Here is a 13438-nt window from a genome sequence, read left to right on the forward strand (position 1 = left end):
TCATTCCCTCCCAGTCCCTCCCTCCCTCCCTCATCTCCACCGTGCCCCTTTCCAAGTCCACTGATGGGGGGACCTCCTCCCCATTCATCTGATCCTGTTTTATCAGGTATCTTCAGGACTGGCTGCAAAGCCCTCCTCTGTGTCCTAACAGGACTGCTCCTCCCTTCGGGGGTGGGGATACCAAAGAGCCAGTCATTGAGTTCCTGTTAGAAATAGTCCCTGTTCCACTCACTTTGGGAAACCAATTGGTTACTGAGCTACCACAGGCTACATATGAGTGGAGGTTCTAGGTTATATCCATACATGGTCCTTGGTTGAATGTCAGTCTCAGAAAAGACCCTGTGTCCAGATATATTTGGTCCTTGTGGAGCTCCTATCCTTTCCCCATCAGACTAACTCCCCTTCTTTCTTATGATTCCCTGTACTCTGCCAAAGGTTTGGTCATGAGTCTTTGCTTTGAAAACACTGCTAGTTAGAGTCTTTCAGATGCGCTCAGTAGACTCCTGTCATATGTTCAATGCACATCCCATCTGTCTTTCTAAATGAGGATTGATCATCTTACCCCATGTCCGCTCAATTGATTATCTTTTTTAGGTGTATAGATTTCATTATGTTTATCATATCTTATAGGTCTATATAAGTGAGTATATCCCATGTTTGTCTTTCTCCTTCTGGGATATTTTACTCAGAATGATCTTTTCTAGATCCCACCATTTGCCTGCAAATTTCATGATTTCCTCCTTTTTGATTGCTGAGTAGTATTCCATTGTATAAAAATACCACAATTTCTGTACCCATTCCACCGTTGATGGACATCTGGGTTGTTTCCAGGTTCTGGCTATTACAAATAGAGCTGCTATAAACATGGTTGAGCAAGTGTCCTTTTTGTGTACTTGAACAAACTTTGGGTATATACCTAGCAGTGGTATAGCTGGGTCTGGAGGACCTATTTGTCTTAGAAAGCGCCAGATATCTTTCCAGAGTGGTTGTACCAGTTTACATTCCCACCAGCAGTGGAGGAGGGTTCCCCTTTCTCCACAACCTCTCCAGCATGTGTTATCGCTTGAGTTTTTCATCTTGGCCATTCTGATGGGTGTAAGGTGATATCTCAGGGTCGTTTTGATTTTCATTTCCCTGATGGCTAATGAGGATGAGCATTTCTTTAAGTGTTTTTCTGCCATTTGATATTCTTCTGTCGAGAGTGTACTGGACGTTAATGGTCTGATCCATTAAAGCCCCCTTAATATTCACAGGGGTTGTGTCTATGTTGCTCACTTTAGTGTCAACTTTCAGAGCATGTGAAAGAACAACCACACAAGACAGTTGTAACTATTGCACAGGCAGGAAAAGGACAAGAATGGAAGAAGTGTCACCAAAACTGTCATTTTATGGATGCCAATTTGGAAATGACCTTTGTCTCACCCACTAGAGACCACTATTTTTCAATTCATTGTGTCATGGAACCCTCCAGACCCTGGCAGTGAGGGTGATAACCAAAAAGGACCTTAGAGGGGAACATCCAGGTTTACAGCTGCAGGACAAAGCCACTGGCAACAGTGTCCTGACAGATGGACGCTTAAAGGAAAAACTGTCTTTCTAACTCCACAAGACCCCTGTTCCCACAGTCCCATTGTTTTCCATGTCACCTTCAGAATCCTAGATCCAGCTCTCTGATCATTTGGATACTAACAATTTGAGCAGAGTCTGAAGCCACAAGCTCTGAGTTCCCAGCATGAGAGATGTATCCCAAGCCTTCCATTGCTTCAAATGCAGAAGTTAGGTTTCTCTATTTACTGCCGCCTCCTCTGGCAAAGACAAAGTCTGAATCTTCGGCCATAGACACAGCGCTCTCCACATCGAGGGCACATATGTGTAGCAAAGAAGATGCGCTTGGGCTGCCTTATAGCCCTGAGTCTATCTATTTGCTCTGCACAGAGTTGGGTAAATCTCTCTGTGGAGACATAACCGAAGTCATCATAGCACTCGAGAGGGGCAGGGTACTGTTCCACATTCATCTTGCTCAAGTTGGCTGTGTGCTGCAAAAGGTTCCTCAGGATAGGCATGGAGAAGTCATTGCAATAGAAACTGACCTTGGCCAGCTGGGAGCACTTGCTGAGGGCAGGTATGAGCACAATGAGATGAGAGTCCTTCATCCTACAACACTTCATGTCCAGGGACTGCAAAGTGTCTGCCACATTCTCTAGGAGGACTTGGAGAGGCATAAGATCCAAAGCCTTTAAGCCCATACCTTTCATGTCCAGATGTTTCAGCTGAAAGAGTTTCAGACACTCAGAGAAGTAATTCAGGTCTGACTGTGAAATGTTACAGTGTGTGATGGACAGGGTCTCCAATGGGGTCATCAGACACCTAGGGATATAGACCAGGAGGTTAGTTCTGGTAAAATGGTGTTGGAGACTATGGGGTCTAAGAGGTAGAAGAAACCCAGTTACCCGAGGTCAGTTTAACCAAATATCAAGGACGTTCTATATGGTGCTTCCTGTTGGAATCTGCTCAGTCAAGACAAACCCACACTTCTTCTCCTGGCCTCACTCTTAAGCAGAAAGCCAGTTAAGCCCATAAGCCCAGAAAGCACACATAAAAAGTTCCAAGCGATGAAACACTTGCTGTGTGCTCACTGAACTCTAGATTCCATCAATGCTTTGCACAGTCACTATTGATGTCATTTAACACCCCTCCCCCACTATCCCCATCGTCCCATGCACTCAGCTCTACTTGGGCTCAAAACATTTCAGCCATGGGAAATTTGGATCAGATTGAGCTATTCTCACAGATCTAAGCTCAGAGCTTCTGAGTAGGTACCATAGTAGAAGACTGGCAAAGCATGAAGCTCAGCTCTTGATACCAGACAAATAAGTGCCTATTGTCAGGAAGAGGTTAACACTCTCCCCACCCTGCTGACTCCCACTCTGAACCAGGCTGCTCACAAATGCATAAACACAGTCAGGAGAATAGGCTCACATAGTCATCCTCCTAACAGGGAGGCTGAGGCAGAGGGGTCCCTGTGAATTGGAATTCTAAATCAACCTTACCTACAGAACAATGTTGTCAAAACACAATCCAAAACCAAGGACAACAAGAACACAAAGAAGAATACATGGAGAAAAGAAAGAAAGAAAGAAAGAAAGAAAGAAAGAAAGAAAGAAAGAAAGAAAAAGATAAAATTTAAGTTTCAAAGTTTCAAGTTTAGGGACTAATGAATTTCATCCTATTCTGTTTTTGCTGTGTTTATATTGACACAGAATGCTTGATTCAATCTAGAAAATGGGAAAATCCCATATTTAGACTCTTAAATTGACAGGAAAATATCACCAATCACAGGTTGAATGCTTTATTAAGTTCACCCCTTGAGTTCCTATATGAAGCACCCACCCATTGTTCCTTAATGCACCTGTCAGACCTGGTAGTAGTCAACAGTGAATTTCATCTTCGGAGCATTCTGTGACCCAGTGGCACTTATCCAGAATGGGTACCACACCATAGCTGGGGAACTTTAAATGTACCAGTGGGGGCAGGGGGAGCTGTTTTTTTTTCTTCAAGGGGAAGAAAGAAAATGACTCCTCAAACCCAACCAATTTGGCTGAGGTCTATCTGTCCCATCTCTTCAGGATCCTTTTCTCCAATTTCTTTCCTTTTCTGCAACAGAGCAAGAGAAACCAAAACCTAACCTGAGTTACAAGAAAACAAGACAGTGACAGCTGTAGAGGGAGTGACCAGGAGCAACTGGAATGCTTTTACCTTCCACATGCAATGTCCATGCTTCACAGAAAAACAGTGACAACAAATTCACAAAATACAACAGTTAAAATTACAAAGCCGGATCCAAGATGGCGGCACCGGGAAGACAGTATTTCTGACCAGCAGCACAACAGGATCTGCAGAATGACGAGCAGACAGAACTCTCAGTCCAAAAACACCAGCGACCAGTGTTTCCCGGGTGAGAGGATACCCCACGGTGTGGGATTCAATCAGCTTCAGATCCCCCAGCTAAAGCACAAAAGAGGTCCCAGTTCCACCAGGCTCTTGATCGCCAAACCAGAGCCACACACCAGCCTGCTCTGATCACTGTCCCAGACTGTGGGCCTCACAACACAAGAAACAGGGATTTTCAATCGAGAGGAAACCCTACGGTGCAGGAAACGTCGGGACCGACCTTAGGTCACCCAGACAATCCTGGAAAAACTCGAGGTCCAGTTGGCGCCCTGCAGCCAGCCCAGAGCTGGGGACACAGCTCTCTGCCAGCACAGAGTCCTGCCTGGGCACCTGACTCACTGCCCCAGATAGAACTGTAGCCCCTAGGGCCCCAGAGACTGAATTTCTCTGTGGAGTGACCCACAGAGAGGGGAACAGCAGGTCTGACCTCAGATCATTCAGCTGACACCCCTCCCCCCGAAAAGTTCTCTAGAAAAGTTACAGTTTCAGCAGATGCCCAAACACCCAATCATCAGCAAGGCAGAGCTGTGCGCCTGTGCCAGCAGGTTCTACTCGCCATCCCAGAAAGAATTGTGATCCCCAAAGCGCAGTCTGGGTGTCCCTGTCTGGAGGAAACCCCACAGTGGGGGGATCATCAGGTCCAACACTCAGGACACCCCGTTCCTGAAGACTTTCTGGACTCACACTGGCTGTAGGCTCTAGCCTTCTGCTGCAGGCATGAGTGCTGTGCTCACCTGTCATTGATTACTGCTAGGGCACAGGGGCACACAGCTGCAACCTCAGACCTACAAAAGCCTGAGAACCACTAGAGCAGCCCTCAGATACTGGTCCAAGGTGCAACTGGTTATCCCTAGCTACACTGACAAAACTGTGGGACTCCCTGGTTCTTCAAGAGGGCTACACCCAAAAAATACACCTTAAGAACAGCAGCTGCAGCTCACTAAACTCAGAGCAAAAACCCAGCAGCAGGGCAGCCATCTCCAGGACTTCTCCTAATGAGAGGAGAGCCTTCCTGAACACTATAGTTACCACACAGGTCTATATGCCTGAGGTGAATTGTGACAATTCCTGAGAAGCACCACCGTTCAGTTGACCATACCCAAAAAGCTGAGGAGATCTACTTCAGAACTCTACCAAGGGGATTCTCCCAACCCCAGGACCCAGCAGGCACCAGAAATTAACAGACAACACCTGAGATAGCCAGATGGGTAGAGGCCAGCGTAAAAATACAACCAGCAAAAGGCAAAGCAATATGGCATCCCCAGAACCCAGTTACCCAGGGGCAAGTAGCCCTGGACACCCTCACATAGGAGAAATTCAGGAAGATGACCCCACATCTATGCTTAAAAAAAAGGCTAATGGAGGAAGCAAATAAAATACATAAAGAATTAGAGGAAGATATAGTAAAACAGATTGTGGCCATCTGTAAAGAAATACAGGAAGATGCAGCCAAACAGTTTGAAACAGGCTTTCAGAGAGAAACTGATTAACTCACTGAAAGAAATAAAAGAAACAGTGGAATGTTGAAACAAACAGGTGAAGGAATTGAAGGAAAAACAGGAAAATATAGTCACACAGGTGAAGGAAATCAAGAAAACGGTTCAAGATCTGAAGACAGACTTGGAAAAATTAAAAAAAAAACACAAACGGAGGAAATCATGGAGAGGGAGAACCTAGGAAAGAAAACAGAACTACAGAGGTAAGCATAACCAACAGACTACGAAAGATGGAAGAAAGAATCTCAGTTGTGGAAGATACAATGGAAGAAATTGATGTATCTGTCAAAGAAAATAATAAATCTAAAAAATTCCTGACACAAACCATCCAAGAAATCCAAAACAACATAAAAAGACAAAACCTAAGAATAATAGCAACAGAGAAAAAAAAGATTCCCTCCTCCAAGGCCCAGAAAATATTTTCAACAAAATCGTAGAAGAAAATTTCCCCAACTTAAAGGAGAGGCCTATAAAAATACAAGAGCCCTACAGAACACCTAATAAATTAGACCAGAAAAGAAAATGCTCTCACCACATAATAATCAAAACAGTAAGTATACAGGAGAAAGAAAAAAATACTAAAAGCTGGAAGGGAAAAATGCCAAGTAACATATAATGGCAAACCCATCAGAATCACACCTGACTTTTCAACAGGGACTATGAAAGCAAGAAGGGCCTGGACGGATATCATGCAGACCCTAAGAGAACACAAATGCCAGCCTAGGCTTCTATACTCAGCAAAACTCTCAGTCCTCATAGACGGAAAAAAACAAGATATTCAATGACAAAAACAAATTCCAACCACACCTACACACAAATCCAGCACTACAGAAGATAACAGAAGGAAAAATACAAATCAAGAACACTATCTACACTCAGGAAAACAGAGGAAATAAATAACCTCACTACAGCCAAACTAGAAGTAGCCAAACACGCAAACACACTACCACAGCCAACATCAGTAATAAAGGATCTAACAGCCACAGATCATTAATCTTTCTCAACATCAACAGACTCAATTCTCCAATAAAAAGACACAGACTAACAGTGGATATGTAAACAAGACCCAACAATCTGTTGCATACAAGAAATACACCTGTGTCACAAAGATAGACATTGCCTGAGAATAAAGGTCTGGAAGACAATTTTTCAAGTACATGGACCCAAGAAGCAAGCAGGATTAGCCATTCTAATATCTAATAAAATAGACTTTGAAAAAATTAATCAAAAGAGGTGGGGAAGGACACTTCCTACTCATCAAGGGAAAATTCCACCAGGAAGACATCACAATCCTGAACATCTATGCCCCAATTACAATGACACCTGTATTTATAAAAGAAGCATTAATAAAAGTGAAAAAAGACATAGATCCCCACACATTAATAATGGGAGACTTCAACACCCTACAAAGGACAGGTCAACAAACCACAAATTAAACAAAGAAACAGTGACCCTAACAGAGGTCATGAATCAAATGGACCTAACAGACATCTACAGAAAAAAAGAATTTACCTTCTTCTCGGCAACTCATGGAACCTTCTCCAAAATTGACCATATAGTTGGTCACAAAGCAAGACTCAACAGCTACAAGAAGATTAAAAATAATCCCTTGTATTCTATCTGACCACCATGGACTAGAGCTGGACCTCAACATCAACAGAAATAGCAAAAAGCCTACACACACATGGAAACTGAACAACGTGCTACTCAATGACAGCTGGGTCAGGGGAGAAATAAAGAAAGAAATTAAAGTCTTCCTAGCATTCAATGAAAATGAAGGCACAATGTACCCAAACTTATGGGACACAATGAAAGCAGTGATAAGAGGAAGTTTACAGCTCTAAGTATCTTCAAGAAGAAATTCGAAAAATCTCACTCAAGCAACTTAATGGCTCACCTAAAAGCACTAAAAAAAAGAAGCAGACACACCAAAGAGGAGTAGACAGATGGAAATAATCAAACTCAGGACTGAAATCAATCAATTAGAAACAAATGCAACTATTCAAAGAATCAATGACATCAAGAGCCGGTTCTTTGAGAAAATCAACAAGAAAGACAAACCCTTAGCCAAACTAACTAAAAGGCAGAGAGACACTATCCAAATCAACAAAATCAGAAATTAAAAGGGGGACATAACAACAGACACCGAAGAAATCCAAACAATCATTAGGTCTTACTTCAAAAGCCTATATGCCACAAAATTTGAAAATTTTAATGAAATGGACAATTTTCTTGATTGATTCCACTTGCCAAAGCTGAATCAAGACCAGGTAAATCAATTAAATAGTCCTATATCCCCTAAAGAAATAGAAGCCGCCATCAAAAGTCTCCCATGCAAAAAAAAGCCCAGGGCCAGATGGTTTCAGTGCAAAATTCTATCAGACTTTCAAAGAACAACAAAACTAAAAAATCTGAGCTCAGGGGTCTTTTCTGAGACTAATATTCCAACCAAGGACCATTCGTGGGGATAACCTAGAACCCCTGCACAGCTGTTGCCCGTGGCAGCTCATTCTCCAAATGGGTACCCTAGTAAGGGAAATAGGGGCTGTCTCTGACATAAACTCAGTGGCTGACTCTGTGATCACCTCTCCCCTAGGGCAGTGTACCCCCTTACCAGGCCACAGAGGAAGACTAGGAAAGACAATCCTGAGGAGACCTGATAGGCTAAGGTCAGATGGAAGGGGAGAATGTCCTCCCTTATCAGTGGACTGGAAAAGGAACATGGGAGGAGATGAGGGAAAGAGAGCAGGCAGGATTGGGAGGGATGATGATGGGGGGTACAGCTGGGATACGAACTGAATAAACTGTAATAAATAAAAAAACTATATTAAAAAAAACTAAGCAAGAAGGAGGATCCTGGGAACGATGATCAGTCCTCATTTAGAAAGGCAAATGGGACTGACACAGGAAGAGGGAGAAAAAAGGGAACAGGACAGGAGCCTACCACAGAGGGCCTTCCACAGAAGGCCTCTAAAAGACACTACCCAGCAGGGTATTAAAGGGATGCTGAGACTCATAGCCAAATTTTGGGCAGAGTGAAGGGAACCTTATGAAAGAAGTGGGAGCTAGAAAGACCTGGAGGGGACTGGTGCTCCACAAGAAGAACAACAGAACCAGAAACTCTGAGCTCAGGGGTCTTTTGTGAAAGTCCAACCACAGACCCTTCATGGAGATAATCTTAGAACCCCTGCACATTTTTAGTCCATGGCATTTCAGTCTTCAAATGGGCTTCCTAGTAAGGGGAACAAGGGCTGTCTATGACATAAACTCAGTACCTGACTCTGTGACTACCACCCCCGCAGGGTAGGGGGGCAACTGTACTAGACTACAGAGGAAGAAGATGCTGGCAGTCCTGATGAAACCTAATAGCCTAGGGTCAGATGGAAGGGGAGGAGGATGTCACCTATCAGTGGTCGGGGGGATGGGCAAGAGAGGAGAAGAGGCAGGGAGGGCAGGATTGTGAGAGGACAAGTGGGAGGGCTACAGCTGGGATACAAAGTGAATAAATTGTAATAAATTAAAAAGTAAAATTGAAAAAGGGGAAATATACTTCCTATCATTCTGAGAAATAAACCATTGTATTTTGTTTGACTTTCTTCTATAAATTCTTATGGTTAACTATGGTAATAATTTTGAAAGGCACCCCTGACTCTGAAATAATTACAAACACATCATACAGAAACCATCTCAGAGTTCACTACCCACAATTCTTTTTCAACTATAAGGTTTTAATAAATGTCCGTTGCCAACAACAACAACAACATAAAAAAAAAAGCTTGTTCTAGGTGTTCAATAAATAATTAAATGAAGAAAAAAACAATTGAGAAATAAATCATTTTATTGATATCTTACTATACAGAAAAAGGGCATATAATGTCAAGGACTAGGGAGATTTTTCTTCTTATATATATCAATACAGAGACCACAACTGAAGACATAAAATAAAATTCTTCCATAAATAAAATGTTTTCTGAAGGAAAGGGACTTATGTGGTATTGGACACCTTCATATACACTGTGCCTGCTTCACAGAGTTTGGGAGTCCACAGGAATATGGTCCTAGAGACATTTGGAATGCGGGATGGATATACTGGTATATGGTGGTAGTCTCACCCAGAAAAGATCAAGAGTCCAAGGCTAGCCCAGAATCCATAAGCCTTTCAATGAAAAAGAAAACAAGGTTTTAAGACTGGAAGGAAAATAACCATTGAAAAGCCTGCTCACTTTTCCCTGTGTTGTCTTCTCCTTCTCTTCAGTCACCTCTCATGTGTCCATGGTGCCTTGTGGCCTGAGTGTACTGGACGTTAATAGTCTAATCCATTATATCCCCCTTCATATTCACAGGAGCTGTGTCTATGTTGCTCACTTTAGTGTCAACTTTCAGAGCATGTGAAAGAACAACCACAAAAGACAGTTGTAACTATTGCACAGGCAGGAAAAGGACAAGAATGGAAGAAGTGTCACCAAAACTGTCATTTTATAGATGCCAACTTGGCATGACCTTTGTCTCACCCAGTGTCACCTAGAGACCAGTGTTTTCCCATTCATTGTGTCATGGAACCCTCCAGACCCTGGCAGTGAGGGTGATAACCAAAAAAGACCCCAGAGGGAGAACATCCAGGTTCACAGCTGCAGGACAAAGCCACTGGCAACAGTGTCCTGACAGATGGACGCTTAAAGGAAAAACTGTCTTTCTGACTCCACAAGACCCCTGTTCCTACAGTCCCTACATTGTTCTCCATGTCACCTTCAGAATCCTAGATCCAGCTCTCCGATCATTTGGATACTAAAAATTTGAGCAGAGTCTGAAGCCACAAGCTCTGAGTTCCCAGCATGAGAGATGTGTCCCAAGCCTTCCATTGCTTCAAATGCAGAAGTTAGGTTTCTCTATTTACTGCCGCCTCCTCTGGCAAAGACAAGGTCTGAATCTTTGGCCATAGACACAGCGCTCTCCACATCGAGGGCACATATGTGTAGCAAAGAAGATGCGCTTGGGCTGCCTTATGGCCCTGAGTCTATCTATTTGCTCTGCACAGAGTTGGGTAAATCTCTCTGTGGAGACATAACCAAAGTCATCATAGCACTCGAGAGGGGCAGGGTACTGTTCCACATTCATCTTGCTCAAGTTGGCTGTGTGCTGCAAAAGGTTCCTCAGGATAGGCATGGAGAAGTCATTGCAATAGAAACTGACCTTGGCCAGCTGGGAGCACTTGCTGAGGGCAGGTATGAGCACAATGAGATGAGAATCCTTCATCCTACAACACTTCATGTCCAAGGACTGCAAAGTGTCTGCCACATTCTCTAGGAGGACTCGGAGAGGCATAAGATCCAAAGCCTTTAAGCCCACACCTTTCATGTCCAGGTGTTTCAGCTGAAAGAGCTTCGGACACTCAGAGAAGTAATTCAGATCTGACTGTGAAATGTTACAGTGTGTGATGGACAGGGTCTCCAATGGGGTCATCAGGCACCTAGGGATAGACCAGTAGGTTAATTTCTGGAAAATGGTGTTGGAGAGTATGGTGTGGCATTTACATACAGGTAGTAGAAGCCCAGTTTCCCAAGGATTCAAAGGGCATCATTTTAGATGCTTCCTGCAGAAATCTCCTCTCTTAAGACAAACTCACACTTCTTCTCTTGGCCTCAATCTCAAGCAGAAGCCAGTTCAGCTCAAGAGCTCAGGAAGCACACATAAGGAGTTCCAAAACAAGCAAGTCATGGCAGGCTCTAGGGAAACTTCCTGTGTGCTCACTGCACTCTGGATCCCATCAATGCCTCTGCACAGTCACACTTGTAGTAATTTAACATCTTCACTATCCCCATTGTCCCAGGCACTCAGCTCCACTTAAGCTCAAAACCTGTCACCCATGGGAAATTTGGGAGAGACTGAGGCTGTTCTCACAGACCAGATTTCAGAGCTCCCCTCAACACTGTGCTTGTGAGTCCACCCATTCCTCACTGCACTCTCCCCTTCCTGTTCCCTTTCCATTTGATGGGGTGGGCATCATTCCAAGAAGAATTACATCCAATCCTTAACGAATCTGACCTTCGGTTTTATGATTCATTTTAGTGCATTTGACACTATGATTCATTATACATGGAATCAAGACATGCATTCTGTATTCAAGGGGTGCTAAATGCTTGTACTCACTGACTGGCAGGCATCGTGAACTACTAACCCTTAAAACTAAGGAGAAAGGTCTGCTCTGGTAGCTAACCCAGCTCTCCATCCTTGCTTACCTGAGGACCCTTTTGATGCGGTTTCTGAGAAAGTAGACCCTCCTGAAGGAGAGGTGCTGGAGACAGTTGAATCTGGAGAACTGAGAAATGAACTTGTTGATACACTTGTCTTCCATGTCTGTTGTCCTGTTGCCAATCTTGAAGGTGTTCTTAGAGACGGGTGCCAGTAAGAGTTTGTGAAGATTTCTCATCTGGCCCAGGCAGGGAGCAAACCGTGCCAGCATAAATATATTCCACTCTGTGTTCAGTTCAAATTCCTGGATGTGCTCTGGATGAAAAACCTTCAGGACCTCTTTGATAACATGGACAGGCTGAATCCAGATGGTCATTTTCATACAGCAGAACTGGATGGAGCCCTTTCTCTGCTGGGCCCACTGCAAGAAGCATGTTTGTTCTTCATCTACACGTGGCCTGAGGCAAAGGTCAGCTACCACCTTCAGGTGCCGCCTCAGTGCATATCTGGGAAGGACCTTCACTACTTGCTGCTCATCTTGGTTCTCTACTGAGCAGTCACCATCCTCTACACCATTCCATAGGCTCCAAAATTCATGGTACTTCTTCCTCAGGTCAAGAACTTGAAGTTTTCCCCTCCTGTGGGTAAAACATGTCAAGTGTCAGCTACATGGCAAGACCCCACACTGACTCAACATTTCCTCCACATCACTAAATTTAGCTCTAACTTCTGCCAAAGTGGGTGTTTTTTCAGCAGCCACTTCCCACCCTGCAAAAGCTTTCCCTGACCTGCACAGGTAGTCCTGGTAAGTTTCCTTGCTCTAAGTAACTCAGTTTCCCCTTAATCCCATTACTAGTGATTGGGGGAGGCCAGCAATAGCTCATTTTCCTGTGGGGCTACATCTGCTCCAAGCTCTGATATAGGCAACAGTCCTTAGCACAAGCAAAGAACAGCTTCCAAAGGCCCTGTATCTCTATCCAATGATCAAACAGGAGCCTCTGATACTCTCAAGAAGAAGCCATTCTCCCTGACCCCACAATATCTTCCCTCTTATCCATAGGCTCCATTCCACAGTACTTGCTTATTGCTTACCTGGGGTGAAACTTTCTTTGCAGCCAAGTGTCTACTCCTGCTAGAACTGCCTGGAAGGTTTCCAAGTCAGGGGTCTTCATCAATGCCCCCACAGGGAGACAGGGGAAAGGCCAGGCTGCCACCATTGCCTTCACAGTTGTAGTGTGTCTGCCAGTCAAGGCCTCCTTGAACAGTGCTGGGAAGAACACCATGGGCAGTTTGTCCAGAGCTGACATATCCAAGGTCTCATCTCTCAGCAGAGCCTGCATTGCCAGCTTCAGGAGTGTGGGTGGAGTCTGAGCACTCATCCTGGAAGGTCTTCAGTCAGAAGGATCCTGGGGAGGCATTTAGGGGAGAATACATTCTCAACATCAATTTTGGAAAAACCCCTCACCATCACAGGAACCACTGAAGGTCAGTGTTACTGCTCTGGCAGTGGTAGAGACATCAGTTTAATCCATTGTCCTCAGTGGAGATCTCAAAACAACCTCCCTCACTGATATCACCAAGAGCCTCTTACAAGGACACTCAGGGTTACACATTCCCCAGTGTTCCATCCAACCCCAACCAAAGCCCCAGTCAATCCCATCCCCACTGGGCAGGGGTCCCCAGCAGTCTGAAAGATGGGTACCATCTTTGTGTGCCAACCACACATAGATCATATCACAAGTCCCCAAACACAAAGCTTGGGAAATTTACACACACAACCTACCCATAATTTTTCTAAAACA

The 13438-nt window shown here is 44.2% G+C and overlaps 1 protein-coding gene across 1 annotated transcript; it reads right to left on the minus strand.

Moving 5' to 3' along the window:
- Positions 1-1790: 1790 nt before the first annotated feature.
- On the minus strand, positions 1791-13015 carry LOC110544872 (PRAME family member 12-like). The gene is made up of 3 exons (XM_060378838.1): positions 12729-13015; positions 11684-12274; positions 1791-2367 (listed from the first exon to the last, which is right to left on the minus strand). The coding sequence occupies exons 1-3, from the start codon at positions 13013-13015 to the stop codon at positions 1791-1793; spliced, it is 1455 nt and encodes a 484-aa protein (XP_060234821.1).
- Between the last annotated feature and the right edge of the window lie 423 nt (positions 13016-13438).

The sequence above is a fragment of the Meriones unguiculatus genome, chromosome 3, assembly GCF_030254825.1.
Source record: "Meriones unguiculatus strain TT.TT164.6M chromosome 3, Bangor_MerUng_6.1, whole genome shotgun sequence".
Classification (NCBI taxonomy): domain Eukaryota; kingdom Metazoa; phylum Chordata; class Mammalia; order Rodentia; family Muridae; genus Meriones; species Meriones unguiculatus.